General features: G+C 42.2%; 1 protein-coding gene across 2 annotated transcripts; it reads right to left on the bottom strand.

Annotated features, from left to right (window-relative positions):
• Positions 1 to 651: 651 nt before the first annotated feature.
• On the bottom strand, positions 652 to 24,776 carry NINJ1 (ninjurin 1). Of its 2 annotated transcripts, none has more exons than XM_082210851.1 (5): positions 24,335 to 24,776; positions 13,449 to 13,680; positions 7,134 to 7,289; positions 3,224 to 4,202; positions 652 to 2,978 (listed from the first exon to the last, which is right to left on the bottom strand). In XM_082210851.1, exons 1-3 carry the CDS (start codon positions 24,407 to 24,409, stop codon positions 7,144 to 7,146), a joined length of 453 nt encoding a protein of 150 aa, XP_082066977.1. In that variant the 5' UTR covers positions 24,410 to 24,776; the 3' UTR covers positions 652 to 2,978; positions 3,224 to 4,202; positions 7,134 to 7,143. The 2 variants fall into 2 exon arrangements, with proteins under 2 accessions (XP_082066977.1, XP_082066976.1); XM_082210850.1 differs by having other exon boundaries at positions 3,227 to 4,202.
• Positions 24,777 to 25,900: the final 1,124 nt, after the last annotated feature.

Raw genomic sequence — 25,900 nt, 5'->3', positions numbered from 1 at the left:
TAGGCTAATTTCTACCCACTCAACCATCCCACACCCTTCATCCGAGCATGCAAGAAGCACTGTCAGTGTTCAATGGCACGTTCTAGCCGAAGAATGGATGCTTTTGAATTATGGTGCTGGAGGACTCTTGAGAGTCCCATGGACTGCAAGAAGATCAAACCTATCCATTCTTAAGGAAATCAGCCCTGAGTGCTCACTGGAAGGACAGATCGTGAAGCTGAGGCTCCAGTACTTTGGCCACCTCATGAGAAGACTCCCTGGAAAAGACCCTGATGTTGGGAAAGATGGAGGGCACAAGGAGAAGGGGACGACAGAGGACGAGATGGTTGGACAGTGTTCTCGAAGCTACCAGCATGAGTTTGACCAAACTGTGGGAGGCAGTGGAAGACAGAAGTGCCTGGCGTGCTCTGGTCCATGGGGTCACGAAGAGTCGGACACGACTAAACGACTAAACAACAACAAGTCAGGCAAAAACACTTGAGGAGGGTGCAGAGCAGGGTCAGTGAGGGTGTCTTGCCGGGGGAGAGTTGCCTGGAGCACTCAACTGAGTTTCGGCCTGCACTCACGGGGGTCCTCATTCACACCAGATTCATGTTTTAAGTACTGCAACTGGATCAGTGGGTCAGTGTAGATGAAATGAAACAAATGATATACACAACGAACAAAAATGCTTTATTTATCAGAGAAAGAAAATTCATCTTCATCACTGGAAAACATGTTTCAGCGGCAGTAAAAAAATAAAGATCCCAACCTGAGAAGAAGGATCGGAAGCATTTCAGTTCCTGCCTCCAGCTTTGGGATGAGGCACTCAGGATAGAAAAATCTGGTCCTCTATGGCTTGGAAGTCATTAGCATTCTATTCTCCTTCCTCTCCTGCACACTTCTCCCATTTAAAAAATTGTATGTATGTTTTATGCTGTACAGTGCTCTATATGTCTACTCAGAAGAAAGTCCCATTGAGTTTAATAGTCCTTTCTTCCAGGTGAATGTGTACAGTACAGGACTTACAGCCTTAACACAATATTGAGTAAAAAAGCATGTTTAAACTTACGGGAATAAATGCACTCCATTCCACATTAATTGCAAGCAACCAGGAGCATGGAAGATAAAGGCAGATCCTAAGCATATCTGCTTAAAAGTTTCTTCCAAGTAAGTATTCTTTAAGATTGCATCCTTAATGCCACAAAAGTTTAAGTAACTATATTTCTAAAGCTTTCTTTAAAAATCTGTAAAATCAGTGTTATACGTTCTGTTCTTGAAAAAGTTCACAAAAAACCTGCACTACCTCTAGAGGTCATAAAAAAGCATTGCACTTCTTCTATAAATGAGAAATCTTATTTTATTGCACCATTCACTACGCCCCAAGGGTTGAATATTGTGCTGCATTATTTAAGCAGCTGAAATGGATGAGAAAGCACAATACATGTTAGCCAAACCACTCCTTAATTCTGCAGCCCTTTATGGAACATTTATATTCTAACAAGAAGAAACTGTACATTGCATGTCTTACGACACATTCTTCTTCTCACTAATATACAGTTTTAGAAAAATCCAACCATTTTCACTGAAATAGAACCACCTCATGTCTCAAGAGACATCTGTGCTCTTCTTATTCTCTATTTTCCTACTGGCAAAACAGAAAAATAATAATAATTCTTTTGGTGATAGCCAACTTCAGTCTTCCTCAAAGTACACACAGTGAAATCAATAAACTTAAGTAAGTATACAAATTTCAGTGGGTCTACTCTGAGGATGCCTACCATGGAATATTACTCCAAAAATTAGTCCCTAATAATCTGCTATTCTTACAATCAGTGGGGGAAAATAGCAACTGAAATGGTAAATGAAAATGCCACACTTTCTGACTAATTACCTTAAGTTCTATGTACATTTAAATATTTATACATATAATAAATGAAAACAATAATGGAATACAATAATTACATAGCTATATCTTAGGAGCAGGTTCTAACATACAGTACATTAAGAAAAATATTGAGTATATTTTCTTATAGAAAATATGTATGATGCATACAATTGCCAGCAACAGTATATATTCAAGAATAGTTTTGTTTCTTGTGTTCATGCAGAATTACCCAAGAAGGCACTGAAAATAAGAAATCACATTACGTAAAAAAAATAAAATAGTGATAGTCCAGCAGAGAGTTAGAAGCCCTAAAGCCCATTTCGATGGGTAAGCATGCATAACTGTCTTTCCTACTGAAGATGACCTTTGCTTACAATTTGAGAGTTACCTTTGGAAGTCTGGAATAAATGCACCATGGCTTTTGTAGAGTGAACCTGAGAGTTAACTCAAGTAAAAGTAGATGTCTCAAGTACATCACTGCAGAGTCAAAGAGGTCTGAACAGAGCCTCTTTAATACAGAGTCTGGGAATGAAAAGTCTATGGCCTTTCCTCCCTTAAGCACTAAAAATAAGGAAAGCTTTAAGACTTTCCTCTAAGAAGTCCTCTGCGAAAATCGTTGTACAACAAGGATCATATGATTAGTGCTATCAAAAGACAGAAGACCTTTCAGTAGAGAGTTAATGTTGAATAATGCTGCAATCCTAACTCCACTTACCTGGAAGTAAGCCCCATTGAATTCAATAAGTCTTCAATGAGTCGACATTGTTAGAATCACAGTCTGAATCGGAAACTTTGTGGTTATTATAATAAAGAACTGAAAGGAAGCCTCTCTGGGGTGCAAGTCCGGGCCGTTTGCATGGAGGGCCTGGGCTGCCCAGACAACAAGACCCCCCTCTTGGCCTTGCTGACGTGGTCCAAAGCAAGGCAATACATTTGGCACCAACTTGGCTGCAGGAGTCGCCAGAAGGGGGCATACAAGACACCATCCAACTGCCTTTGGGACCACTCTGGATTTGTACAGGTCTTACTCTTTAGCCTTTTCTCCTCCCCAATTAGGGTTATTTCACATAGATATTTGTATATGTTTAGAGAGGGTTTGGGAATATGCCCCCTCTTTTAGAAGAAGAAGAAGAAGAAGAGTTTGGATTTGATATCCCGCCTTTCACTCCCCTTCAGGAGTCTCAAAGCGGCTCACATTCTCCTTTCCCTTCCTCCCCCACAACAAACACTCTGTGAGGTGAGTGGGGCTGAGAGACTTCACAGAAGTGTGACTGGCCCAAGGTCACCCAGCAGCTGTATGTGGAGGAGCGGAGACACGAACCCGGTTTCCCAGATTACGTGACTACCGCTCTTAACCACTACACCACACTGGCTCGCCTTCTGGATCTCCTTATATCATTTGTTTTTATTGTCATTCTTTTACAGAACTGAAACTAGTGGCCACCCGAGCCCTCAAATTTGATAAACTATAAATCCAAATAAATATCCCCCCACATTGCTGTAAAAAAACCACAAAGCCATGTCCATAGTGAGCATGAGTCTACAACCATGTGCCATCTTCACATCCAAGAGAGCACTAGGGTACACATTTCCCCTCATACATGTCTTTATAAATGTGTGCACTCCTCAGAGTAAATCTGCAGGATGGCTGGGGATATCTCTTTAGAGTTGTGATCAGCTAAGTATCATGCTACTATTATCTATCAACACTGTTAAATGACTGATCATAAGCTGGGATTGCACTGAGAAGTGTATGCTACGGACTGCATTTTAAGATACTGCTCTCAAAGCAGTAGAGTTTACGCCAACACTTCTGTAAAGACTCAGAAAGAAGTACAGCAAATTATTTCTAAAAAGAACTGGGGGGCTGAAGCCTTGTTTCTTGGAACATTTGAGTTCTGAAGGAGCATGAGGTATAGTGGCCTTTGCAGAAGAGAAACAGCTCCAAATATGAGACATTTTACGGCTAGAATTATGTAAAGAAAAAATTACAAAAATTAGTTCATTTGTGTTAAATATTGGGATCAGAAAGTTGAGTTTTGCAAGATGAACTAGCTTTCTTTTAGTGCAGAATTTTCAGCTGTCTTTCTACTCCTGTGAAGCCCATACTTTCAAGTGTAGAAATCACCTCTTTCTCTGTTCAACATATAAGGCACAGAGAGCAAGGAATTCTGAGCTGCCATTGGAGGCATGGGATAACAGTTCCTGGAGAAACAGTTCAATTGAAAGAGAATAATGCTTTTTTGAATTGCTTCAGGTTCTTCATGTTTTCCATTTAAGAGATACTGGCTCAAGTTTATAACATTTATCTCCCAACATTTAAGATCTTGGGTCTCTGTAAAAAGAAAAGAAAAAAGAAAAGAAAAGAAAGTAGTTAAAAGGATGCAAGCAGATGTCAAAGAGAACAACAACTACCAGACTTTTAGAAGACATCTGAAGGCAGCCTTGTTTAGGGAAGCTTTTAATGTTTGATGCATTACAGTATTTTAATATTTTGTTGGAAGCCGCCCAGAGTGGCTGGGGAAGCCCAGCCAGATGGGCAGGGTATAAATAATAAATTATTATTATTATTATAAGCAGAATGGTGACTATTTTGTAAGACATTCCCTTTTGAAGTCACTTCACCATTTCACCCCAAAATTCCCATATGACCTTCCAGTCCTTTTTGATTCCTACTGTTCTATAGAGCATGCTAAATACAAGGATAAGTATATAAAACTATTGACCTTCAGTTGGTGAGTCATGACCCACAACTGGGTCACGCTGTGCCCCCCAGTAGATTGCACCAGCGACACCACCACTTTCCTTAAACTAGAAATGGGCATGCCATTTTACAAAGTATAAGAGAACAGGTCTCTACAGGAAGAGCTTCCAATCTGAATTGTTGGGTCTGGACCTGCCATTAGACAGAGTAAGCAACCACCCTAGGCAACAGATGTTGCGGGTAATGGCAACAGCCTCCAGCTGTTCCTCCCCAGTCATTTGTCTTTTTTGTCAACTAATGAAAATAATCAAGGGGATGGAACAACTCCCCTATGAGGAAAGTAGTTAGAGAAAAGTTATTCTCCATCTCATTACACTAGACCTCATGGACATCCAAATGTGACTGAATGTTTGACAATTCAAGATGGGATAAAATACATTACTTCTCCATGTAATGGAACTACAGAACTCGCTGTCATAGGAAGCAGTGATGGCCACCAACCCAGATGGCTTTAAAAGGAGATTAGACAAATTCATGGAGGATAAGGCTGTCACTGGCTACTGGCCGTGATGTTCCATCACTGTTGGAGGAAGTGTGAATAGTGCAGGTAGACAGAGTGTTGCTGAGCTCTGGTCCTGCTTTCATGCTTCCCACAAGCATCAGTTGGCCACAGGGAGGACTAGATGGGTCATTGGCCCAATCCTACAGGCTCTTCTTATGCTCTAATACTGGGCATGCAGACGGCCTACCCCTCTAAATTAGTCTGCTGCCTACCAGCAGGTTGGCTGGTGACTGCATGCCTTTCTTCTTTCCTGCATGTAGCCTCGCCACACCCTTTCTGGCACACCCCAGAATGCAGAGCTCTCCAGGTGGCCCAGTAGCTCCTTACAACTCATTTGCCTTAATATAAGCTAACGTCTCCCAGATAACATGCTACCTGAAATACAGTTTCTCCTCCTGTCACTTTGATAGATGGTGTCAGCAAATACTGGTGTTAGTATTTTGACAAGGCAATGTGACATTTGAGAGTAGGTGTACTGTCAGAGGGCCTAGAAATTCCATCTTGGTCCAAAATAACCTGAACTTGTTAACGTTTGTGTCAACAAGGGTGAGGGGTGCGGAGACACCCCTCACAGTCCCTCAAGGGAGGAGCCCAAATTTTACCAGCTCCCTGTAAATGAGAAGACTGTGTAAGCAAGGAGCCACCCATTTCCACTGGTTGGTCTTTTCCACTCATTGCTGCTCTCTCTCTCTGAATGTCTGTCTGTCTGTCTACATCCCCGCCACCCCCTTGTCCCACTTCCTCCTTCACAGTGGTACAGTGCTGGGTTCTGCTTTTCTAACAATTTGCTGACTCCATTCCTTTAGCATTCTCATACTTGATCAGCTCACTGCCTGCTCTGCACTTCTGCCTTTCTGCTGCCTTTGGAAGGGCTAAATGTGGAGCACTGGTAGTAAATGAGTATTTGTGGAAGGTGTGAATTTCCATAATAATTTCTTATATTAACCAGGCACTGACTTTGACCCTTTACAAGCCGGGGGGGGGGGGGGAGAGCAGGGTGGTGCTTTGAGGCAGCTTGGTTTTCTTAAAGTGATCTAGTGAGGAAAAAGCCCAAACAGTTCTAAGTTTCCACAAATATGTGGTTCAAACTGTGGTTCAGAATTTCCTAGGCTGGGTTTCCTGTAGAGACGAGGTGAAGTGTATTGACCAGAGGGAAACACTGTCCAGTCTAAAAACTGCATATTTAGGTTACGTCAGAATGAGTCTCCCATATATTTAATGCTTACAGATGTGGTTTAATGCAAATTCGTGACTGCATTAAAAGGTTATTTATTATAATATAATGACAGAGGACATTAATTTTACTGTGCTTTCACTCATGGGCAACAGTGAAGAGAAAACATTTCTGCTTCTGAGAGAATGCCATTTATGACAAGGGGAGGGGGAAAGAGGGGCTAAAAGACCACTAGTTATTCTTCCTTTTTGCACTCTAAATCTTTATCCATATCCTGATTCAGTGGCTGCATTCAAACACAATGCTAAACCATAGCTTAACATTACACAAACAAGCTTCAGACATACCGGTAACTTGGTGGGACTGTGAAGAGTTCAGAAGCTTTTGCTTCCATTTTCAACTAACTGCCTTTGGTTGTTGTGGGTGAACCCAGACAACACTAGTCAAACTTAACTACGGTTTAGTGAAAGAAGCCATCCTCAAAGCACAATTTCAAAGCCTGTCTTGTTTCCCTGAACCACAGTTTGGATAATCACAACTCTGTTGTTAGGGTTTTGCCCTAATAACAAACCAAGGGTAGCTGAAAATGGAAGGGAACGTTTCTAGTCTCATTGTGGGAAAAGAAAGCCCAGAAGCCTCAGGTTTGTGCATGGAATGCTAAACCACAACCATGGCCAGAAAATCGTGAGGAAAATACAGATGAGGAGGAAATACGGGCTGCTCCATTCAAGGGAGGGGATCCCTCAGTGCCTCAGATCTGGGGACACAGAGGCCCACATCACAGATGAAAAATAATCGGGAAACTATATTATGGGTAGGAACTCACCTTCTTTGACCTATACTTTTGAGTCCATTGGCTTCTGAACTCCAAAGGCTGTAATGAAGATATTCACAACCACTATAATAAACACCAGTCCAGTTGTCAGATTATTGAGGAAATCCAGCTTGCCATGTTTTGCAGGATTATTAAGGTCATATTTGACTGCAAGGGGGGGAAATAACAAAAGAAATATTACCAATGAGAAACAAGCACAAATATGAGAACTATGTTGTTGTTATTATTGGAATTCTGCTGGGGGGGGAGATATCAGCAAGGGAAGGTAACAAAATTTGTGTGCCAGTAGAACTCAAGAGAGATATGTGTGCCAACTATCTGAATAATAAAAAAGCAAAAAAACATTATTCTTGGATGCTTTTCAGTGGCTGTCTTGACAAAGAATTTGCAATCACAGGCCAATATTTGAAGTAGTAGGTGAAATGAAATGCTTTTTTTATTAAGGAAATTATTGCTTTAATCATCCATACAAACTAGGTTTTATCAACTACAACAGCCAGGGAACCTTTTTCAGCCTGAGGGACATTATTTTTTAGCTGGCAATCTTCGGAGGCCACAAGCCAGAAGCCAAGTGGGTGGAGCAATTGCTGGAGCACTTTTCTTTGCATAAGTGGGCTACATTCCAGCCACAAAAGCCAGGTTTCTACACGTACACACTCACACACATGCGCCTATCCCTGTTCTCCATCCAGGCAAGCATTGCCACAGTTCAAGGACACCTTCGAGCTCTTGAGGGTGGCTTGGAGCAGGCCTGGTGAGGAGGCGTGGCTTGACAGGACATAGCCTGAAGAGAACACCAAATGTTTTACAATTAAAAATATTCATTTAAACAACCTTAAAGTATCAGCGACTTCCCTTCTCTTTCCATGGTTCATTTTGCATATCATAAATCCCTGCAAATTTTACATAAACTGAACCACTCAGTATTCCATTATTGCATCCCTCAAAACTTGTCTACACTGTTGAGTTTATCTTAATGCTGCCAATGATTTCAAGTGTACACAATTCCTCCCCATATATTCAATAAACATTTTCCAATCTTCTTTAAATGTATGTTCTTCTTGTCCTCTCATTCTATATGTTAGGTCACCAAGCTGTGCATCTTTCATGAGTTTAAGTTGCCACTCTTCTTTAGTCAGGACCTCGCTCGTTTTCAGTTTTGGGGCTAACAAAACACGGGCCGCAGTAGTGGCATACATAAATGACCTTTTTTGACACCTGGGAATTTCCGTCTGAGTTATCCCCAACAAAAAGGACGCTGGTTTTTTGGGGGAAAGTACTTTAAATTTTTTAATTCATTATGGATTATTTCCCAATACTCCTTTACCCCTTTACAGGGCCACCACATATGAAAGAATGTTCCCTCAACCTCACTGCACCAGGCCTGAGGTCTTCTATCCTAAGCTAGAATGTTTCTAGAGTTTCCCTAATTTTATGTGACATTTTGTCATTTGCTTTGCTTTATCCATTTCTTGCTACCTTGTTACTGGAGACAGTGCTGCTTAAGATTATTTAAAAGCCTCTACCACAGGTTTCTGCCTGGTCTCTCCGACCTTTGAATTCTAAATGAGCTCACTGCTCACTTCCTACTGCTTTATTTTTTACTAAAGAAAACATTTATGCCTGCTCAACTAAATGACATGGACTTGCAAGCGATGGGCTTCAGTTGTGTGAATCACAATTACCTGCTGTTTTCTTGCATTTTTTCTTTGCCTGAGTGGCTGAGGTGGAAAGAGAGCAGGATGAAAAGAGAGATGGGGTTTGCATCGTGTTATTTTTACTTCCAGGTTTTGAAAAATGTATAAATGGGCCGTCTTAAATATGCATGCTCTTGTATGGAATTGCATGAAGTCTGAAGGAACTGCTCCACATTTGGAGAGAGTGAAGGCTCTCCTCAGACGACCTTCTATGAGCAGATTTTCCATAAGGCAGGAGATGACTAGGGCAATTTGAGCAGTGATGGTTTTGTCTTGTTTTTCCTACCACAGAAATTTGTGAGACAGAAACTATTGTGAGAAATTGGCATTAGCAAAGACTTAGCACCAAAGTCTCCTCTTATTTTGAATTGTTTGAAATGGCTTGTGCAAAATAAGAAGCACAATAAAAGTTCCAAATACACAGATTCTTCATGTTTTATAAATATTGCCTTTCAAAATGCTCTCACTTGTCTGGAAACCATGTAAAATTGCTTAATATTTAATTCAGAGTTTTAAAAATAAAGTTTGCACAGACGTGAGGCAGAATCTGAAGAATCAGTGAGCCATGACCCATGGGTGCTATATGATGTGAACCTCCTGGTCCTCCAAAATTAAACCCGGACACGTTTCTCCACAAGCAAATTCCTAACAATGCAACAGACCAGGCTCTCCTAATTGCCAGAACACTGCATTCTATGAGGAATTAGGAGTAATAAGGGAGAAACGAGGCTCTGTTATTTCAGTATTCAAAAGTGATAAGCTGTTGATACAGCACAATCAATCTATTACAGAGCAGAGTACAATGGGGGGGGGGGAAATAGTAACAAAGTTCAATCAACGAAGAGCAAGATACTTTTTTCAAAAGCATTAGGCAGGATGGGTAACATAGTCTCATATTGAGACAGAGAAAAGCACCGTGAAGCGACTGGAGAGGATCCAAAAATGCTTAATTTTAAATTCAGACTTTTCAAAATAAAGTTTGCAGCGGATATGAACCACGATTCAAAGAACCTGTTGAGAAATGCCAGATTGAAGCATGTGCAGGTTCAACGAAATTTCTTTTTCTTTATTTGAACAGAAGACTTCCCATATTACAACATTAGCAGCTTTGGAAACTCCCAAAAATTTCAAAAGCAATATCTTGTATGATGGGAAGAGCTGCTCTCTGTGGGAAATGTGTGCCCTAAAATTAACTTTGGTGTACAGACTCAATCATGTGGATGCTATCCTCTTTCTTCTAAAATCACAATAATATGATTCCAAGAAATGCAAGCAGTCCAGAGTGACTACTATTACACAACACGATTTTTAAGAGCTGACACAGCTGTTAGAAAAAAAATAATACTGTAATAATCAATGAGGTGGGCTGCTGGCAGGAAAGAAACCAGTGAGCTCAGGGTGTAACTCCCTGGTTTATGCATTCAGACATCACCCAGTTTCAGGTGATTCACCAGCACTGGAGATATAAAGTATGGGTTTGATTATTTCTTTTAAAATGCAACACCGTCTATTAACAAAGCCAGGCTCCGAGCTTTCAGAGGGAATTGCAGTAATCTTATTTCATTATTGTAGTACTACACAATAGAGCTAAACTTGAAACCATTAGTAAGTACAGGTATTGTTAAGCATTTTATTATAGTAATCCAATCCCACTGTCATTTCATGTAGCCTAATCTATTTCATCCCCCTGCCAATGAAAAAGGTCTTACAAAAGGGTTTTTGGTACTACAGAATCTATGGGATGAATGTCTGTATTTGGTTGCCTTATGAATAAATTTGAACTTCAGTGCCACCAAAAGGAGACATTCCACATGCAAAGTGTTTGCTCTCTCTTTCTTTTAAAGTGTGATCTGGGCAGGTAATCTTGGCATTTTAAAACTGGTTAATAGTTCACTTTAGCTCAATTCCCAGTTCAACTTGGAGCAAGGAAAGTAAATTTATGCTCTCATTTGCAGCATGGCAATACAGGACACAGGGGTGAAGGATTTAAACTTCTCTGGCTCTCGCAATTTAAAAGACAGATACAGTGGTACCTCGGGTTACATACGCTTCAGGTTACATATGCTTCAGGTTACAGACTCCACTAACCCAGAAATAGTACCTCAGGTTAAGAACTTTGCTTCAGGATGAGAACAGAAATCGCGTAGCGGCGGTGCGGGAGGCCCCATTAGCTAAAGTGGTGCTTCAGGTTAAGAACAGTTTCAGGTTAAGAACGGACCCCCAGAACCAATTAAGTTCTTAACCTGAGGTACCACTGTAAAGGGGGAGGGGAAGAGTCCTACTGCTAAAATATAGGCTTGGAATCTGGCAAGAGAAGCTGCCAGGCCACATTTGGAACAAAACATCTCTCTGGCTACGGATCTGACCACTTCCTTCCTTCCCTTTCTGCCCTGAAATGAACAGGCCTGATAACAAGTGAGCTGCTCCTAGAAACCTCTCAATATCCCTGTGTGGGTAGGGGGAAAAGTAGCCCAACATTTGGACTACCCAGTTCTACCCTGAATCAAGAAAAATGATTACTAAAGGCAAACTTTGAGGTGAAACTGAGGCTGCCAATAAACCAATGTTTTCAACCCTGCCTTTTGTACTGGATGGGTATGCAGGAATCTTTTTGCCCAATGTGGGGCTTGAACCCACGACGCCAGGATTAAGAATCTCATACTCTACCAACATTAATTGTTACGTATTTAAAATCTATTTTTTAAAAAGTGTAAAAGTGCTTTTTAAAGCCAAGCCCTCACAACGTGCTTTCATTTCATACACACAAAATATAAAATCACAGCAATTGTTGAAAATTCTGGTTGGGTATAAACTCACTCTTCTGCGAAAAGTGGATTTTTGGCAGGGGGGCGGTTAGGGAGGATAGGTGGCTGTATGGAGAAAGAGGAATTGCCAAAAACTGCCTTCTCTGCTTTTGCACTTGGGAGCATTTAGTTCAGAGACGTCTGCTCTGAGCAAATTTGGATCTAACTCAATGTTCCACAAGGTGTCTGAGAAACATTATCCCCTTCCTGACCAGATGACATGGAGGGGGACAGCATCTTAAGCTGCTTTTCTTCCTTATAAATTGACCTCATGTTTATACTTTCTAAACAGATGAACATTTGTTTCATTTCTGCGTGAACCAAGCATAGTAGCACTAGTAATTTGGAACCATGTTCCTATTGCAATCAGACAAGCATCTACAATCCTGATAGTTTGTTGCCTGCTTAAAACATTTTCGTTTTCCTCAATAGAGAATGAATGTTATTCAGTGTTGGTCACTTGTTGTGCATTTGATGGTTTTACAATGATTTAATTATGATATTTCATGATATTTATTATGAACTGGTGGTCTATAAATATTCTTGAAAAGTAAAAGCAAAATGTGGTCAGTGACTGATTATCTCCTGTTGCAGAAGCAGAAATGTCATTTAGCTACTTTCGTAAGTACCTTGGAACATTATGTAATAGAAAACTATTTTGACGTTGATAAGATGCCCAAGGGAATTCTATATAATAAACCCATTGTGGTGAAAGGCTATACAAGCTTTGGAGTTTTCCAGTCACAAGTCCTTGGCTTCCAAGCCATATTTACTACTTTCCTTTTCAAAACCTTGGAGGGCTTGCTTTTGAAGCAATTACTTTTATTTCCTAATGAGACTATAGTGTTGTAATGCTATAAGCCAAAATAAAACTATTTATAGATCTGAGAAAATGACAGAGTAGTTAAAATACTGAGTATGACTTCCTCAGCATGGAAGAAGAGTATAGTTCAGATGGAAGAAAAGTATAGTTCAGGCTACATAAATTCAGGGTTTGGAAGGACAGTTCCTATATACTTCTTGAGCTAAAAATTACTCCTCAGAAACAAATGTCATAACTGTAGTCTTTTGATACTTCTTTTCCACAACATGAATGGTAAAATTTTAGGAAAGCTTTCAGAAAGGAATATATTTAGTATCTTATTTCAGTAAATATTTCATGTAAGTAATTCCATGGCAGCCTTGCAAAATAACCCAACAAAAGATACTGTAGAGTTTGCACATATATTTCCTAACCTGCACATGTTCGTAGTCTGATGGAAGCCTATTTTCTTCATGAATGGGAAACCTGATCACACAGGGCACAGAGTCTGCTTTCCTTTGTTGATGTCCCTTACAAAGTTTGGGGGTATGACCTGTGAGGGACCTATGGATTAGGCTAGCAGTTGGCTCCACCTTCCCCATTGACACAATTGCAATAACATCAAGGGGACTACCTGAAAGGGGCTAATCAATAATATTCATATTCAAAGAGAACTGGTCCTATATTGTATTTATTCATGTATTTTATGTATTCATTTTGTCTCTCACGCAGTGCACAGAATCTGATAAGAACATAATAATAATAAAATATAATAATACACCCATCCACTTATATGGAACTATTTAAAGGAACTTTGTTATAAGAGTAGGATATAGCTATTTTTAAAAGAAGTTTCTTTTTACATACCCATTTTAAAATAGAAAAATGAACACCAAGATTGTAGCAATTATTTTTGCAAAATATGAGCATGCCTCTTTTGAAACAGAGAAACGAATACTATAAACGGCACAAAATCAGAAGAAATTCCTGTGACTATACATACCAAGGAATATTAGAAGCACGCCTACTATGATCTGAAGTGAGAGTGAGATGCCGATGAGGACAACAAGTGGAACGTAGGTTGAAAAGGTATTTCCTTGGTCCACAACTGCTTTGAGCTGGGATGCATTCGCCATAAGCAAAGCAATGTCCAACATACTTTCTGCCGCACTCTTCTTATTGGCATAATGGTTGATGTTAATTTGTCTGTTTCTCTGTAGCCATTGTGTTCGAGGCTGAAAGGCACAACATTTCAAAGAGTCATGATTCAGGCAGCATTAGAAGCATGGTCAGAGTGTGATAATACCCTGTTTCCTATCAGCTACAGCTGTGTTTAAAAGTACCGGTACACTGTATTGGAAGCAGGTTGCACAGAATAGAATCAAAGAATCATAGAATCATAGAGTTGGAAGAGACCACAAGGGCCATCGAGTCCAACCCCCTGCCAAGCAGGAAACACCATCAGAGCACTCCTGACATATGGTTGTCAAGCCTCTGCTTAAAGACCTCCAAAGTAGGAGACTCCACCACACTCCTTGGCAGCAAATTCCACTGTCGAACAGCTCTTACTGTCAGGAAGTTCTTCCTAATGTTTAGGTGGAATCTTCTTTCTTGTAGTTTGGATCCATTGCTCCGTGTCCGCTTCTCCGGAGCAGCAGAAAACAACCTTTCTCCCTCCTCTATGTGACATCCTTTTATATATTTGAACATGGCTATCATATCACCCCTTAACCTCCTCTTCTCCAGGCTAAACATGCCCAGCTCCCTTAGCCGTTCCTCATAAGGCATCGTTTCCAGGCCTTTGACCATTTTGGTTGCCCTCCTCTGGACACGTTCCAGTTTGTCAGTGTCCTTCTTGAATTGTGGTGCCCAGAACTGGACACAGTACTCCAGGTGTGGTCTGACCAGAGCAGACTACAGTGGCACTATTACTTCCCTTGATCTAGATGCTATACTCCTATTGATGCAGCCCAGAATTGCATTGGCTTTTTTAGCTGCCGCGTCACACTGTTGGCTCATGTCAAGTTTGTGGTCAACCAAGACTCCTAGATCCTTTTCACATGTACTGCTCTCAAGCCAGGTGTCCCCCATCTTGTATTTGTGCCTCTCATTTTTTTTGCCCAAGTGCAATACTTTACATTTCTCCCTGTTAAAATTCATTGTTTGTTTTTGCCCAGTTCTCTAATCTGTCAAGGTCGTTTTGAAGTGTGATCCTGTCCTCTGGGGTGTTAGCCACCCCTCCCAGTTTGGTGTCATCTGCAAATTTGATCAGGATGCCCTTGAGTCCATCATCCAAGTCGTTGATAAAGATGTTGAATAAGACCGGGCCCAAGACAGAACCCTGTGGCACCCCACTAGTCACTCTTCTCCAGGATGAAGAGGAACCATTGATGAGCACCCTTTGGGTTCGGTCAGTCAGCCAGTTACAAATCCACTGAGTGGTAGCATAGTCAAGACCGCATTTTACCAGCTTCTTTACAAGAATATCATGGGGCACCTTGTCAAATGCCTTGCTGAAATCAAGGTAGGCTACATCCACTGCGTTCCCTTCATCTACCAGACTTGTAATTCTGTCAAAAAACGAGATCAGGTTAGTCTGACATGACTTATTTTTCAGAAATCCATGCTGACTATTGGTGATCACAGCATTCCTTTCTAGGTGCTCACAGACTGTTTGCTTAATGATCTGTTCCAGAATCTTCCCTGGTATTGATGTCAGACTGACTGGGCGGTAATTATTTGGGTCTTCTCTTTTCCCCTTTTTGAAAATACATTTCAACAAAGCAAGCAAAGAGCAGTGCTGAGATGGGAAACCCCATATAAGCCCTTCTGTGCTCTCTGGCAGGACAGTGTGACATAAATACAGAACACCAACTGGCCATGGTTGTTTCATGGTTGAAAGCAGCTCTCCTTCACCATTTGAAAAGTTATGTTCTAGGAAGAAGTGAGTAAGATGGATGTTCGTGTAAAGTCCTGGTTAAACGGTAGGAAGTAAGAGCTTCAGAACTACTTGGAGAAAGTTGCACTGTTTGACAAAGATAAGTTTTATACTCTGCTGCCTGTAGCTATTTTTTAAATTACCAATCATGCCCCATCACAATAACAGAATGAAGTTTATTACCACGATTTGGTTTACACTAACAAGTTTAGTTACGGTTGGTATATTCCAAACAGTGAAAATCTGGACTGAAATGTTGTGGCCCTCTTTTCTTTCTTTCTTTCTTTTTGCAAAGTTGTCAAGCTTTTCTGGCAAAATTGCAAAAAAACTTGCCTTTTTTGGCAATTTTAATGGGCTGCCATGTGGCCGGATTTCCCTGGACATTTTTGCCGATTTCAGCCCAGACACTACAGTATTCCAAATAGGATGTATGGCAACCCTATTAGTGTTGAGATTTGTCCTTTCAGATATTTGATGAAATCTTCCGTAAGTTATACATTTCATCAGACCTTAGGTTTCTAAAGAGTCACACATTGCGCCACAGATGCCCTCAGCCTGCCAGCCAATCTGTGGTGAGCCCAACCACCCCCACATACATACAAAGTGGTTTCACTTTTGCCTTTGTCGGCTCATCCCATCCCAGCTGCCAAGACAGATGGCCCTTCCTTCGCTGTCCCCTCACTTTGCCTATTCCAAAGGGAAAAGTGCCCCCTCCACATCTGTGTCAGGCTGCAGCACCAGCCCTTCCCTCTCTCATGTGCTTCTGTGCCCCAGTATCTACGACACCTTGCTGCTTCCTATAACTAGTCATGTCAGCATCCTTTCCCTATCCCAATGTCTTGACATTTGTTTGGAAGAAACTGTAGTTTGGGTCTGTTCTAATACTTATGGTAAATTAATTCCTGGCACAGGGTGGAATTAAAATCAGGTTGAATGAGAGACTTCCTCTCAAATGACAATGGCTGATCAGAAGCTTCTGCTCACAAATCATTGCTCCTCTACCCCTGTTGAATATCTGAATATCAAAGGATATTGTGGGCCTCACCATCACATCAGCAACCTGCTTGAGGCAAATGCGGTTTCCCTCACTGTAGAATGGGAGGTGCTCATGAAAAATGGAACATTGACCTGTCCATCATCAGCTGGTAAATTTCAGTTTACCAAGCAAAAAGTTAACAAGGTGTGCAATTAAGCATCCAGTAAGCTTGTTAATTGTGCCACCACAGATCATGTATTTGCAGTAAAATGTGGTTGGATATTTTTCCTAACAGCATAAATCAGTTTGATGGGGGTTTTTTTCTGCTGACTTCCAACATGCCCTCCTCCTTTCTTGTCACTTTTATTTGAGCTCTAAATTGGGGGTTAGGAACTCTCCTTGAGAAGCGTGACACTTCAGTATTGCTGCAATGCAATGCAATGTGCAGTGAGGGGGGGTTTTGTGTGTGTGTTTTTGGAAATTTCCCAGTATGACTCATGCTTTTCAGTTTACAAGAACATACTTTCTGTGCAGAAAGAAGTTATATGACTAGTTACAAAACATAAAAGAAGCCAGTGTTTCACACTAATGGAAAAAGATTAACAGGGTAAATTTGCCCTAATTTCAGGGTATCTTCCTATATACATAAAAACGTATGGCTGTCATCACGCTAGCACTCTTGTGCACATGTGCAGCTGGCCAAAGAGGGAACAACTTTGGCATTTGTGTGTGAGAGGAGAGAGGACCATGGGAGCCAAGTTGTTCTGAGGGAAGCCTATCTGCTGCCAGTGGATCTTTCTGCCATTAAACCAGTGTCAGTTCCACAGGGACCTCCATGAATGAGCACAGCAACATCCTACACATTCTTAAAGGCATGCACAGATAGTGCATCTTTCCCTGGGCAGGCAGATGCTTCACATGCTTCCTGTGCCCCACCCTACCCTATGGACCACATGCATTTAGTCTAAGGAAGAAGAACAGGGCTGCCAGGAAAACAGTAGTAGTATATATGGTAGGAGAAGGAGTACACATGTACCTCCCCTGACCCATGCGAGCCACTGGGTGGAAAAGAGGCAACAGCTCTCTGGTCATTACAGCTCTCTTTTTTGCATTTCTTTCTGCCCAGCACACACCTCCTGATGGGTGGAATGGAATCGGATGGGGTAAGACAGTGCTGGGAGAGGTGACAGGAAATGATTAGAAGCAGTTGTAAGAGCAGGACGCAAAAGCTGCATTGGCTCTGCAGAGAGGAGGAATGGGAGAGCTTAATGCCAAAGGAACAGAGCTGGGGTGGTGAACTTTGTGGGCGTCTATGAAGCAGAGACTGCTGGGAACAGGGTGCTGTGCCATGTGAACTTTTGGTCCTACTCCATCAAGGAAGCTCTGAGTTGTGGGGGAAGTGGAACTTCAATGTGCAATATTTTGGCAAGCATTTCCCAACATTTACTTAATAATCAGGTTTCTGACCTTTTTGCAAAATATACACACTTGGGCAGACCTTCCCTGCAATCAAAATATCTAAGGCTAAGAAGGGACCCCAATATCCGGACCCTGAAAACTTTCATATATATTTCCAAGATACACATATGTGCAGCATGTACAGTACTTTCATCCTACTGTCATCTGGTAAACACTGCCCTGGATCAGCAAAATCTCATTAAACATTTCAAGCCTATGAAGAACTTGGGGGGGGGGAATATTGTTTTATGGTTGAGTTTTAGGATCTGGACAAAATCAGATGTTATCTTGTTTCATAGGAACAGGATGCAGAAATTTTCTTGTTCCATTATTGACTCTGGTGAAACAGATTTTGCAGAGTTTTGAAGCATTAAATCTGTGAAAAGAGACAGCAGTGGATGAGGGTGACACAACACAGAAGACAACAAAGCTTCTATGATGCCATCTGGAAAATAAATATATTGTCTTTTTCCAGCCATTAGCATTCCACTACATTTTTGCTGTCTTGCCTCACTAAAGAGGTACAAGTCTTCTTGTTAATATAAACCATGGGTAGGCAAACTAAGGCCCGGGGGCCGGATCCAGGAATCAGTGTGTTTTTACATGAGTAGAATGTGTACTTTTATTTAAAATGAATCTCTGGGTTATTTCTGGGGTGTAGGAATTTGTTATCCCCCCCAAGGTCTAAGGGACAGTGGACCGGCCCCCTGCTGAAAAAGTTTGCTGACCCCTGATATAAACTAAATCCATCTGTTTCCACACCTCCCTGCTACTGCTCACCCTGTTATTAGAACTTTTTTTCAAGTTACATTGGTTTTTGTGCAAATACACCCACTTTTTATTCCCCTAATTTTGAATACCATCTTTTTGCACATTTGTGCAAAAATGTGGGATGGTGTAGGGTGGGGCATACTCCTTGTTAAAGTGAGGTCAGGGGTCTTGATTTGTTAGTATATTTATACATTGTCCAAGCAGCTCAAGACAGCATACACCATCCACTTTATCCTGATAACAGTCTGTGAGATGGCTTAGGCCAGCTGAGGTCACCCATTAAGCTACATGGCAAAGTAGGTCTCATTTGAATTTGAGTCTCCCTAGTCTAACTCTCTAACCACTGCACCGCACTGACTTTCCCCCCTGCCCCCTCTGGGCCCATGAACACAATCTGCCCTGCATTTTTTAGAGATTTGTAAATGACCCGTCATAGTATTTATCCAGGTTTCTATCAGGAATATGCATTTCTGACATCTTTTTGGGATAAACAAGTGCATACATGAAGAAAAAACACAAATATTAACTGTTGGACAAGAAGTGAAATAAAATTAAATGCCGCAAACAACAAAGTCCAGCACTGAGATACTTTTTTCTTTTTTTTTAGGAAGTGAGGCAGAGGTGGGCATCTCCCTCCTGCCTAATTCCCGAAACAGGAAAATGTTCTCATTTCTGATTGCTTGCACCAAAACTGCTGAAACAGCGGGGTAGTGGGGGAAAGAACTGAGACTTTTGTTTGAGGGAGATATTACAGGGAGGAGGGAGAGAACATGCCAGTCGGGCATGTGTCTCTGCCAGGGTCCTACTCGAGTGTAGGAAGAGGTGCCTCCCTGCAGCTGCTCCAATGCAGCAGTCCATTTTAACCTGAAAGAAAATCATTTCCCACTCCTTATTTTGGGGCTGTATGTTGGTCTTCACAATTATAAGCCTATGATTAGCAAACATACATTTTAATACTAACTGCTTTTCTGGTGGATTAGACTTCTTGTTTATTTATAATGTTTTTGGAACCATGAGATGTACAGAATTATTTTATTCGCTTTGAAACTGTGATCTGTGTTGTTTGGCTCTTCCTTGTTCTCTTTTTAACTTGCTTTTTCTTCTAGAAAAAGCTTTACATCTGTTAAGCACTTAAAAGTGGTGTTTTAATCTTGGCATGTGGGTGGGTATTGTTCTGGTTAGCATCTTACGCTCTGTTCCCATCAAGCATATGTTTTCTAAGAGGATAGAATTAAAAACATTTAATCTAATAAAATTGGCATCTGAGCCTTCAAAAACCTAAATGAAATGCGTTCATTTGAACCACTCGCAGGAATACGTGCAGTTAATTCACAATATTGTTTCTACGATAAAAATCTTAATCGTTCATTGAGTTGAAAATAGCTTTCCCATTAAAAAAAATATAAGAAGCATGCATTGGATTGGGGGGGATGGGGGGCAAGGAGGAATTTTCCCACCTTCCTCCCCCTTGTTCCACTACTTTCTAGTATTTTCAAAATTCCACACAGTCTTTGGTTGATAACTCTACCAATAAATTTGTTTCAATGTAGGTAAAGAAGTATGATTTAAATGCCATATTTTTCTGTCTATAAGATGCCCCCATGTATAAGACACCCCCTATTTTGGGGGATTCAGATTTAAGAAAATGTGAGAAAATGTATCCATGTATAAGACTCCCCCTAATTTTTAACATTATTTTTAAGGGGAAAAAACCTAGTCTTATACACGGAAAAATACGGTACAGTGGTGCCCCGCAAGACGAATGCCTCACAAGACGAAAAACTCGTTAGACGAAAGGGTTTTGCGGTTTTTGAGCTGCTTCGCAAGACAAATTTCCCTATGGGCTTGCTTCGTAAGACGAGAACATATTGCGTTTTTTGCAAGTTTGTTTCCTTTTTCTTAACACCGTTAATACAGTTGCGACTTGACTTCGAGGAGCAACTCATAGAACGCGGTGTGGTAGCCTTTTTTGGGGGTTTTGGTGATTTTTGACGCTTTTCCAAAACTTTTCCGACACCGTGCTTCGCAAGACGAAAAATTCGCTAGACGAAAAAACTCGCGGAACGAATTAATTTCGTCTTGCGAGGCACCACTGTACTACAATGAGAAGATTTTCATTTATAAATAAAGCCTGTTAAAATATTTGACTAGAATCTAGAAGAAATGTGGATCATATCCCACCTCCCTGCTTCTCTACAGGGTCCCCATGTGAACTGGAAACTTCCACGTTTAATGGTTGTAACGCTCATGCTGTGCCAAACCATAGATTTAAAGTAACAGATAGTTAGGCCCTTAAAACTGTGCAGAACCACTCTAGAGGACCTGTCTACAAAATAGCTTCATCACAAAGAAGATACATAGAAGCAACCTTGATACAATGGACCATTCACACCACTACCTAACTATATTTTGATTCTTTCACATTACACAAGAAGTTTCTATGCCAGCAGCACATTATCATGGCAGTGCTGGGACAGAAACTCACCACGGAATAATTATGTGATGGATGATTGCACACAGTACATGAAGACTCCCATCACATGGAGACCATTTCCAGCTTCTGTTTTATAAGGAACATGTAGACAGTCTCACACCAAAATCCTGCATGTGTGACCTCATGGGGGAAAGTATAAGCTGCAGACTTGCTTATGCCGAGGCTGCACCTAGCCTTCAAATGTGAAGCTCAGTGGTTTTAAATGAATAACCCCACCCTGTTATAACAAACATTTGATTCAACATAGCGAGGACTTGCGCTATTCCCTTAAAAGTACATATTTAAAAATCTCCTTTTTTGAAACAAATTTCAAGCAAACAAAACATTTTTTTTAAGTATTCAGAGATTTGGATCCTGATTATGCAAACTCCGGAAACAGTACTCCTGAAGCTCTTGTACTAAGAGGGAAAGGTTTGCAGGGAAATTGCTGCATTTCACACTCATAGCAGTGCAGTTGTGTCCTTGCATTATAGTAGATCCACATGTGAAAACATTCCCATCTGTAGGTCAGACTTCCTGAGATGAATGGCAGTTTCTCAAAATATGGCCTTTACATTTTATATCCTGTCTATATGTCAAGGTCTTAATTTACTCAGGAATATTCTCTTGGAAGATGTTCCAAAAAAATCATATCCAGCAGAATCTTGCTGTGGCTTGTGGGCATACTATTATGTTGCAAGTACTCATGCCTGCACATAGACCTACATTTGCATAAGCTCAGAATATAAACAGGGATCTGAGTCATAGGATTAATGTTATGACACACAGGCATTTTCTAATGCCTTCACGCATGGAGTAATTAGCTGAAAGTCAAATTCGACCAGACTAGCAGTTCTGTGCTGCTAGTGATTGTTTTCATACAAATGAGAACCACTGAACCACTGAACTGTGTGCAGCTGCCTTATGAAAATGTATATATAATAAAAATGGTTAGCTAGTAAGCCTAATTGTTTAATTCTGCATGGTAAATTTGGTATGCAAGTATGCATTTCTGGCCCAACTAATATTACCACTGGCCTTCAGAACACATTGAATTGGGCGGGGTGGGGGGGGAGGGGAAGTGTGTGGAATGCAAAACTAAACCTTCCATATTGATTAATTGATTGATTGATTGATTGTAACTGTTATATATTTAACTCACTCTGTCCATTCTTTACTTTCACACCTGATCAGAAGTTACTCGAAACACTCATGTGGGGCAGGGGAAGAAAAATGAGCTTGGGGGTGTGAGCAGGGTGCTTGGAGATATATGGGCTACCACTTGCCAGTTTGACCCTTGCCTTTTAATTAGTTTGTTTATTAAAAAAAATACTTATATGCCAAATTTAATTTTAAAAAGCAGTTTTAATGCAGAAGGTGCCTGCCGAATATCTACTGGAAGAGTTTTCCACAGGACTGGGATGATAATACAAAGACTTGGTTTCATGTCGACATCAGATGAGCCTCCCCAACTCAGGACACAATCAACAGTGATCTTAGCAACAGAGCTGGGATATAAGGGTTCAGCTGATCCCTAAAGTACCACAGATCTCCTAAACTGTTCAGGAATGCTGAACAGGTACTTCTCTATCCTAGGACTATATGATCTGCAGTATGACACTTGATTTGTACTTGATCACTACCAGGGCTACAACTCTAGTGATCACCAGTGGATCTCCACAGATTCTAGAATTCTCAAACCATCAATACTTCTAGTTCTTCTTTGCAATAATTCAGTGTCAGCTTATTTGTTTTCATTCAATTTTCCATGACCACCAAATCTCATTTTATGCTCTAAGACTGGTGTCCCTGGATGTGAAGAATACAGAGGTGAGTGTCAACAGAATGCTGCTAACATTGTACTCCAAAACTTCAGGCTTTCTCTACAAACGGTTTCATACAGATGTTAAAAATGGCTGGGATAAAACCATTTAAGTGAAGATAGTTGCAGAGAACTAAAAATAACAGATATGATAGCCATCTTCAAAAAACTTAAGAGCTGTCACATGGAGGAGGGAGCATGCTTGTTTTCTCCTGCTCTGGAGGGTAGGACTCAAACCAATAGCTTCAAATTGCAAGAAAGGAAATTCCGACTAAACATTCGGAAAAACTTTCTGACAGTAAGAACTGTTCAGCAGTGGAACAGACTCCCACGAGACGTGGTGGACTCTCCTTCCTTGGAGGTTTTTAAACAGAGGCTGGATGGCCACCTGTCATGGATGAATCAGTGTGTTTTTACATAAGTAGAATGTGTCATTTTATTTAAAATGCATCTCTGGGTTATTTGGGGGGGCATAGGAATTCGTTCATTTTTTTTCCAAAATCTAGTTTGCCCCCCACAAGGTCTGAGGGACAGTGGACCGGCCCCCTGCTGAAAAAGTTTGCTGACCCCTGATCTACCTAGGTGGATGGGCCACTGCATCAAAACAGACTTTCAGTGAAATCAGGTTCTGTTGCCACGGATACCGCTCCACACCTCTTTTGTCTCTAAGGTGGTAACTGGGTGGGTCATGGGGGAGACACAAGTAAACTTCAGTTGGCAAGCCTTCAGCTTAAGGACATGAATTCCTCCTGGGCCTGATGCAGTTCCCTGCTCATTCTGAAGTCTACATGTCACCTTGTTTACATTCTTTTGTAGATCAGTAGAAGAAAGCTATCCTCTGGCTCCTCGTCTTTCGGGCTATTTTCATTTCCAACACTCTTCACTGTGACAGTGATGGGCAATAATAATAATAATTTGTAGCCCACCCGTCTGCCGGGGTTGCCCCAGCTACACTATGCAAAAGCAGCTGTGAGTGCAGCCGAACTAGGGAGCACAAATCTACTGCCAGCCTGGGCCCAGAGGCTCCTTTTCCCTCCTCCGTCGCCCAGAAGCCGCCCTCGCTGTTTACTCCCTGCCCTCCTTCCCTGGAGGCCGAGATTTGTGGGAGGCTGGCTGAGATTTGCAGCAGCCAGGCTGGCACTGACCTCGCCGCTTTCCTAATGTCTTTTCGGCCAGGCAAGACAGGTCTCCTCTACGTCCCCGTCCTCCCCCAGCTGCCTCCCAGAGCGGACTTTTGCCCGTTTTGCCGCCCGGGAAACAAACAAGGCTCCTCAGGGCGCACGGCGTCTGAAACGCCAGCTCCCCGTCTCCTGCTGCATCGCCTGCCGTCCTCTTCTCCTTCAGGCGGCGACGCCGGACTCGCGCAAAGCGCGCTCAATAGCCCGCGGCTACTGCAAAGCCGTTCCGCGCGCGCGCACTCCCTCTCCTTTCCCCCCCGGGGCGTTCCTTACTTGCTCGGGCGGCGTCGCGTCGCCGTTCTCCGCGGTCAGCCCATTCATCTCGTGGGTGTCCGTGGGGGAGCCCATGTCGTCGCCGCCGCTGCTGTGGGAGCTGCCTTCTCCGCCTTTCTTCCTGGCCAGCCGGGAATGGGAGCCTTGCTAGGCCCGGGAGCTCCGCTCGCGCTGTGGGCTACGGGCACTTTGGAGAGCGCGAGGAGGGAGGGAGCGAGAAAGCGGAGCGCCGGGTTTCCTTCCCGCCTCGCAGGGGGGGGGGGAAAGCCCCGTCCCGCCTCCGAGGGCCGGGCGCTGCTACAGATGGGGAGCGGTCCGCGGTACTTCCCTTTTGCCTGCTGGGGCGGCGCTGCTCCTGTTTGCAAAGGGCAGTTTCTTCTTCTGCTGCTGCTGCTCCTGCTATTGGTGCAACCTGGGCCAGGCGCGTGTCGGGCTCTCCTTGCCAGAGAATGACTTCAGCCGGCGGCCCGGCGCGATACCTATTTCCCAGGAAAGCGGCCCGCCCTCCTCGCCAGAGGATGACGGCTAAGCCCTTCGACGTCTAACAAAGGAGGGAGACGACAGCTGGCTCCCTAATCATCCTAGTGGATTTTGCGCGCTCTTTGACAATGCTGCAGTCCACATGGCGAGATGGAAGACACCCTGACAGTAGATCAAAGTATATTCTGTCCCAAAGTAGCCATTCACGTCTCACAATGCATTAAGGCAGCTTTAAGCTTACACAGGGCTCTTCTTCAAACTAGATCTTCAAGAAGAAATCCACACACACACCCTGACATGTTGCATATTCTCGTCTGGATATTTCTTAGTAGTGCCTAGCTACACATTTACACACAGTTCCTCCCACCTTTTATTTTACTTGAGAAGCAGCCTCAGACAACAACAACAACAACAACAATAATTTATTTATACCCGTCCACTCTGGGCGGCTTCCAACAAAACACTAAAATACAATAACCTATTAAACATTATAAACTTCCCTAAACAGGGTTGCCTTCAGATGTCTTCTAAAACTCAGATATCTGTTTATTTCCTTGATATCTGATGGGAGGGCGTTCCACAGGGCGGGTGCCACTACTGAGAAGGCACTCTGCCTGGTTCCCTGTAACTTGGCTTCTCGTAGCGAGGGAACCGCCAGAAGGCCCTCAGCGCTGGACCTCAGTGTCCCGGTAGAACGATGGAGGTGGAGACGCTCCTTTAGTTATACTGGGCCGAGGCCGTTTAGGGCTTTAAAGGTCAGCACCAACACTTTGAATCAACCCTTGTCAGAGGTTGATAAGGGAGGAGATGAAATAGCAGTGGAATGATCTTCTTAGCTGAACGCCTTCTTGCCCTTTGTCCAGTCAAAAGTGCCTACAATTTGCCAATTAGCTTGCTTGGCATGGGGGAAAATGTATTTATTTATGTATTTTAATTGTTAGTTGAACTTTTATAATGACATTGTTAAAGAGAGAAAAACACTCCCAAGGTGGCGTACAATGAAAATGCAATGCAATTCCACAACAGCAGAAACACGAAAAGCTAGTTAAAATAAACCGTGAACATCCTGTACCCCAAAAGTTACCA

The sequence above is a fragment of the Podarcis vaucheri genome (genome assembly GCF_965113315.1).
Source record: "Podarcis vaucheri genome assembly, chromosome: 2".
Taxonomy (NCBI): Eukaryota; Metazoa; Chordata; class Lepidosauria; order Squamata; family Lacertidae; genus Podarcis; species Podarcis vaucheri.
The sequence above is the reverse complement of the archived record's forward strand: the minus strand, read 5'-3'. Positions and strand labels throughout refer to the sequence as shown.

Coding starts and splice junctions, on each gene's coding strand:
- NINJ1 (XM_082210851.1), bottom strand. CDS start 24,409: ATGGGCTCCCCCACGGACACCCACGAGATGAATGGGCTGACCGCGGAG. Junction 13,681..24,334: donor ACGCGACGCCGCCCGAGCAA/GTAAGGAACGCC, acceptor TGTGCCTTTCAG/CCTCGAACACAATGGCTACA. Junction 7,290..13,448: donor CGTGCTTCTAATATTCCTTG/GTATGTATAGTC, acceptor CCCCCCTTGCAG/TCAAATATGACCTTAATAAT.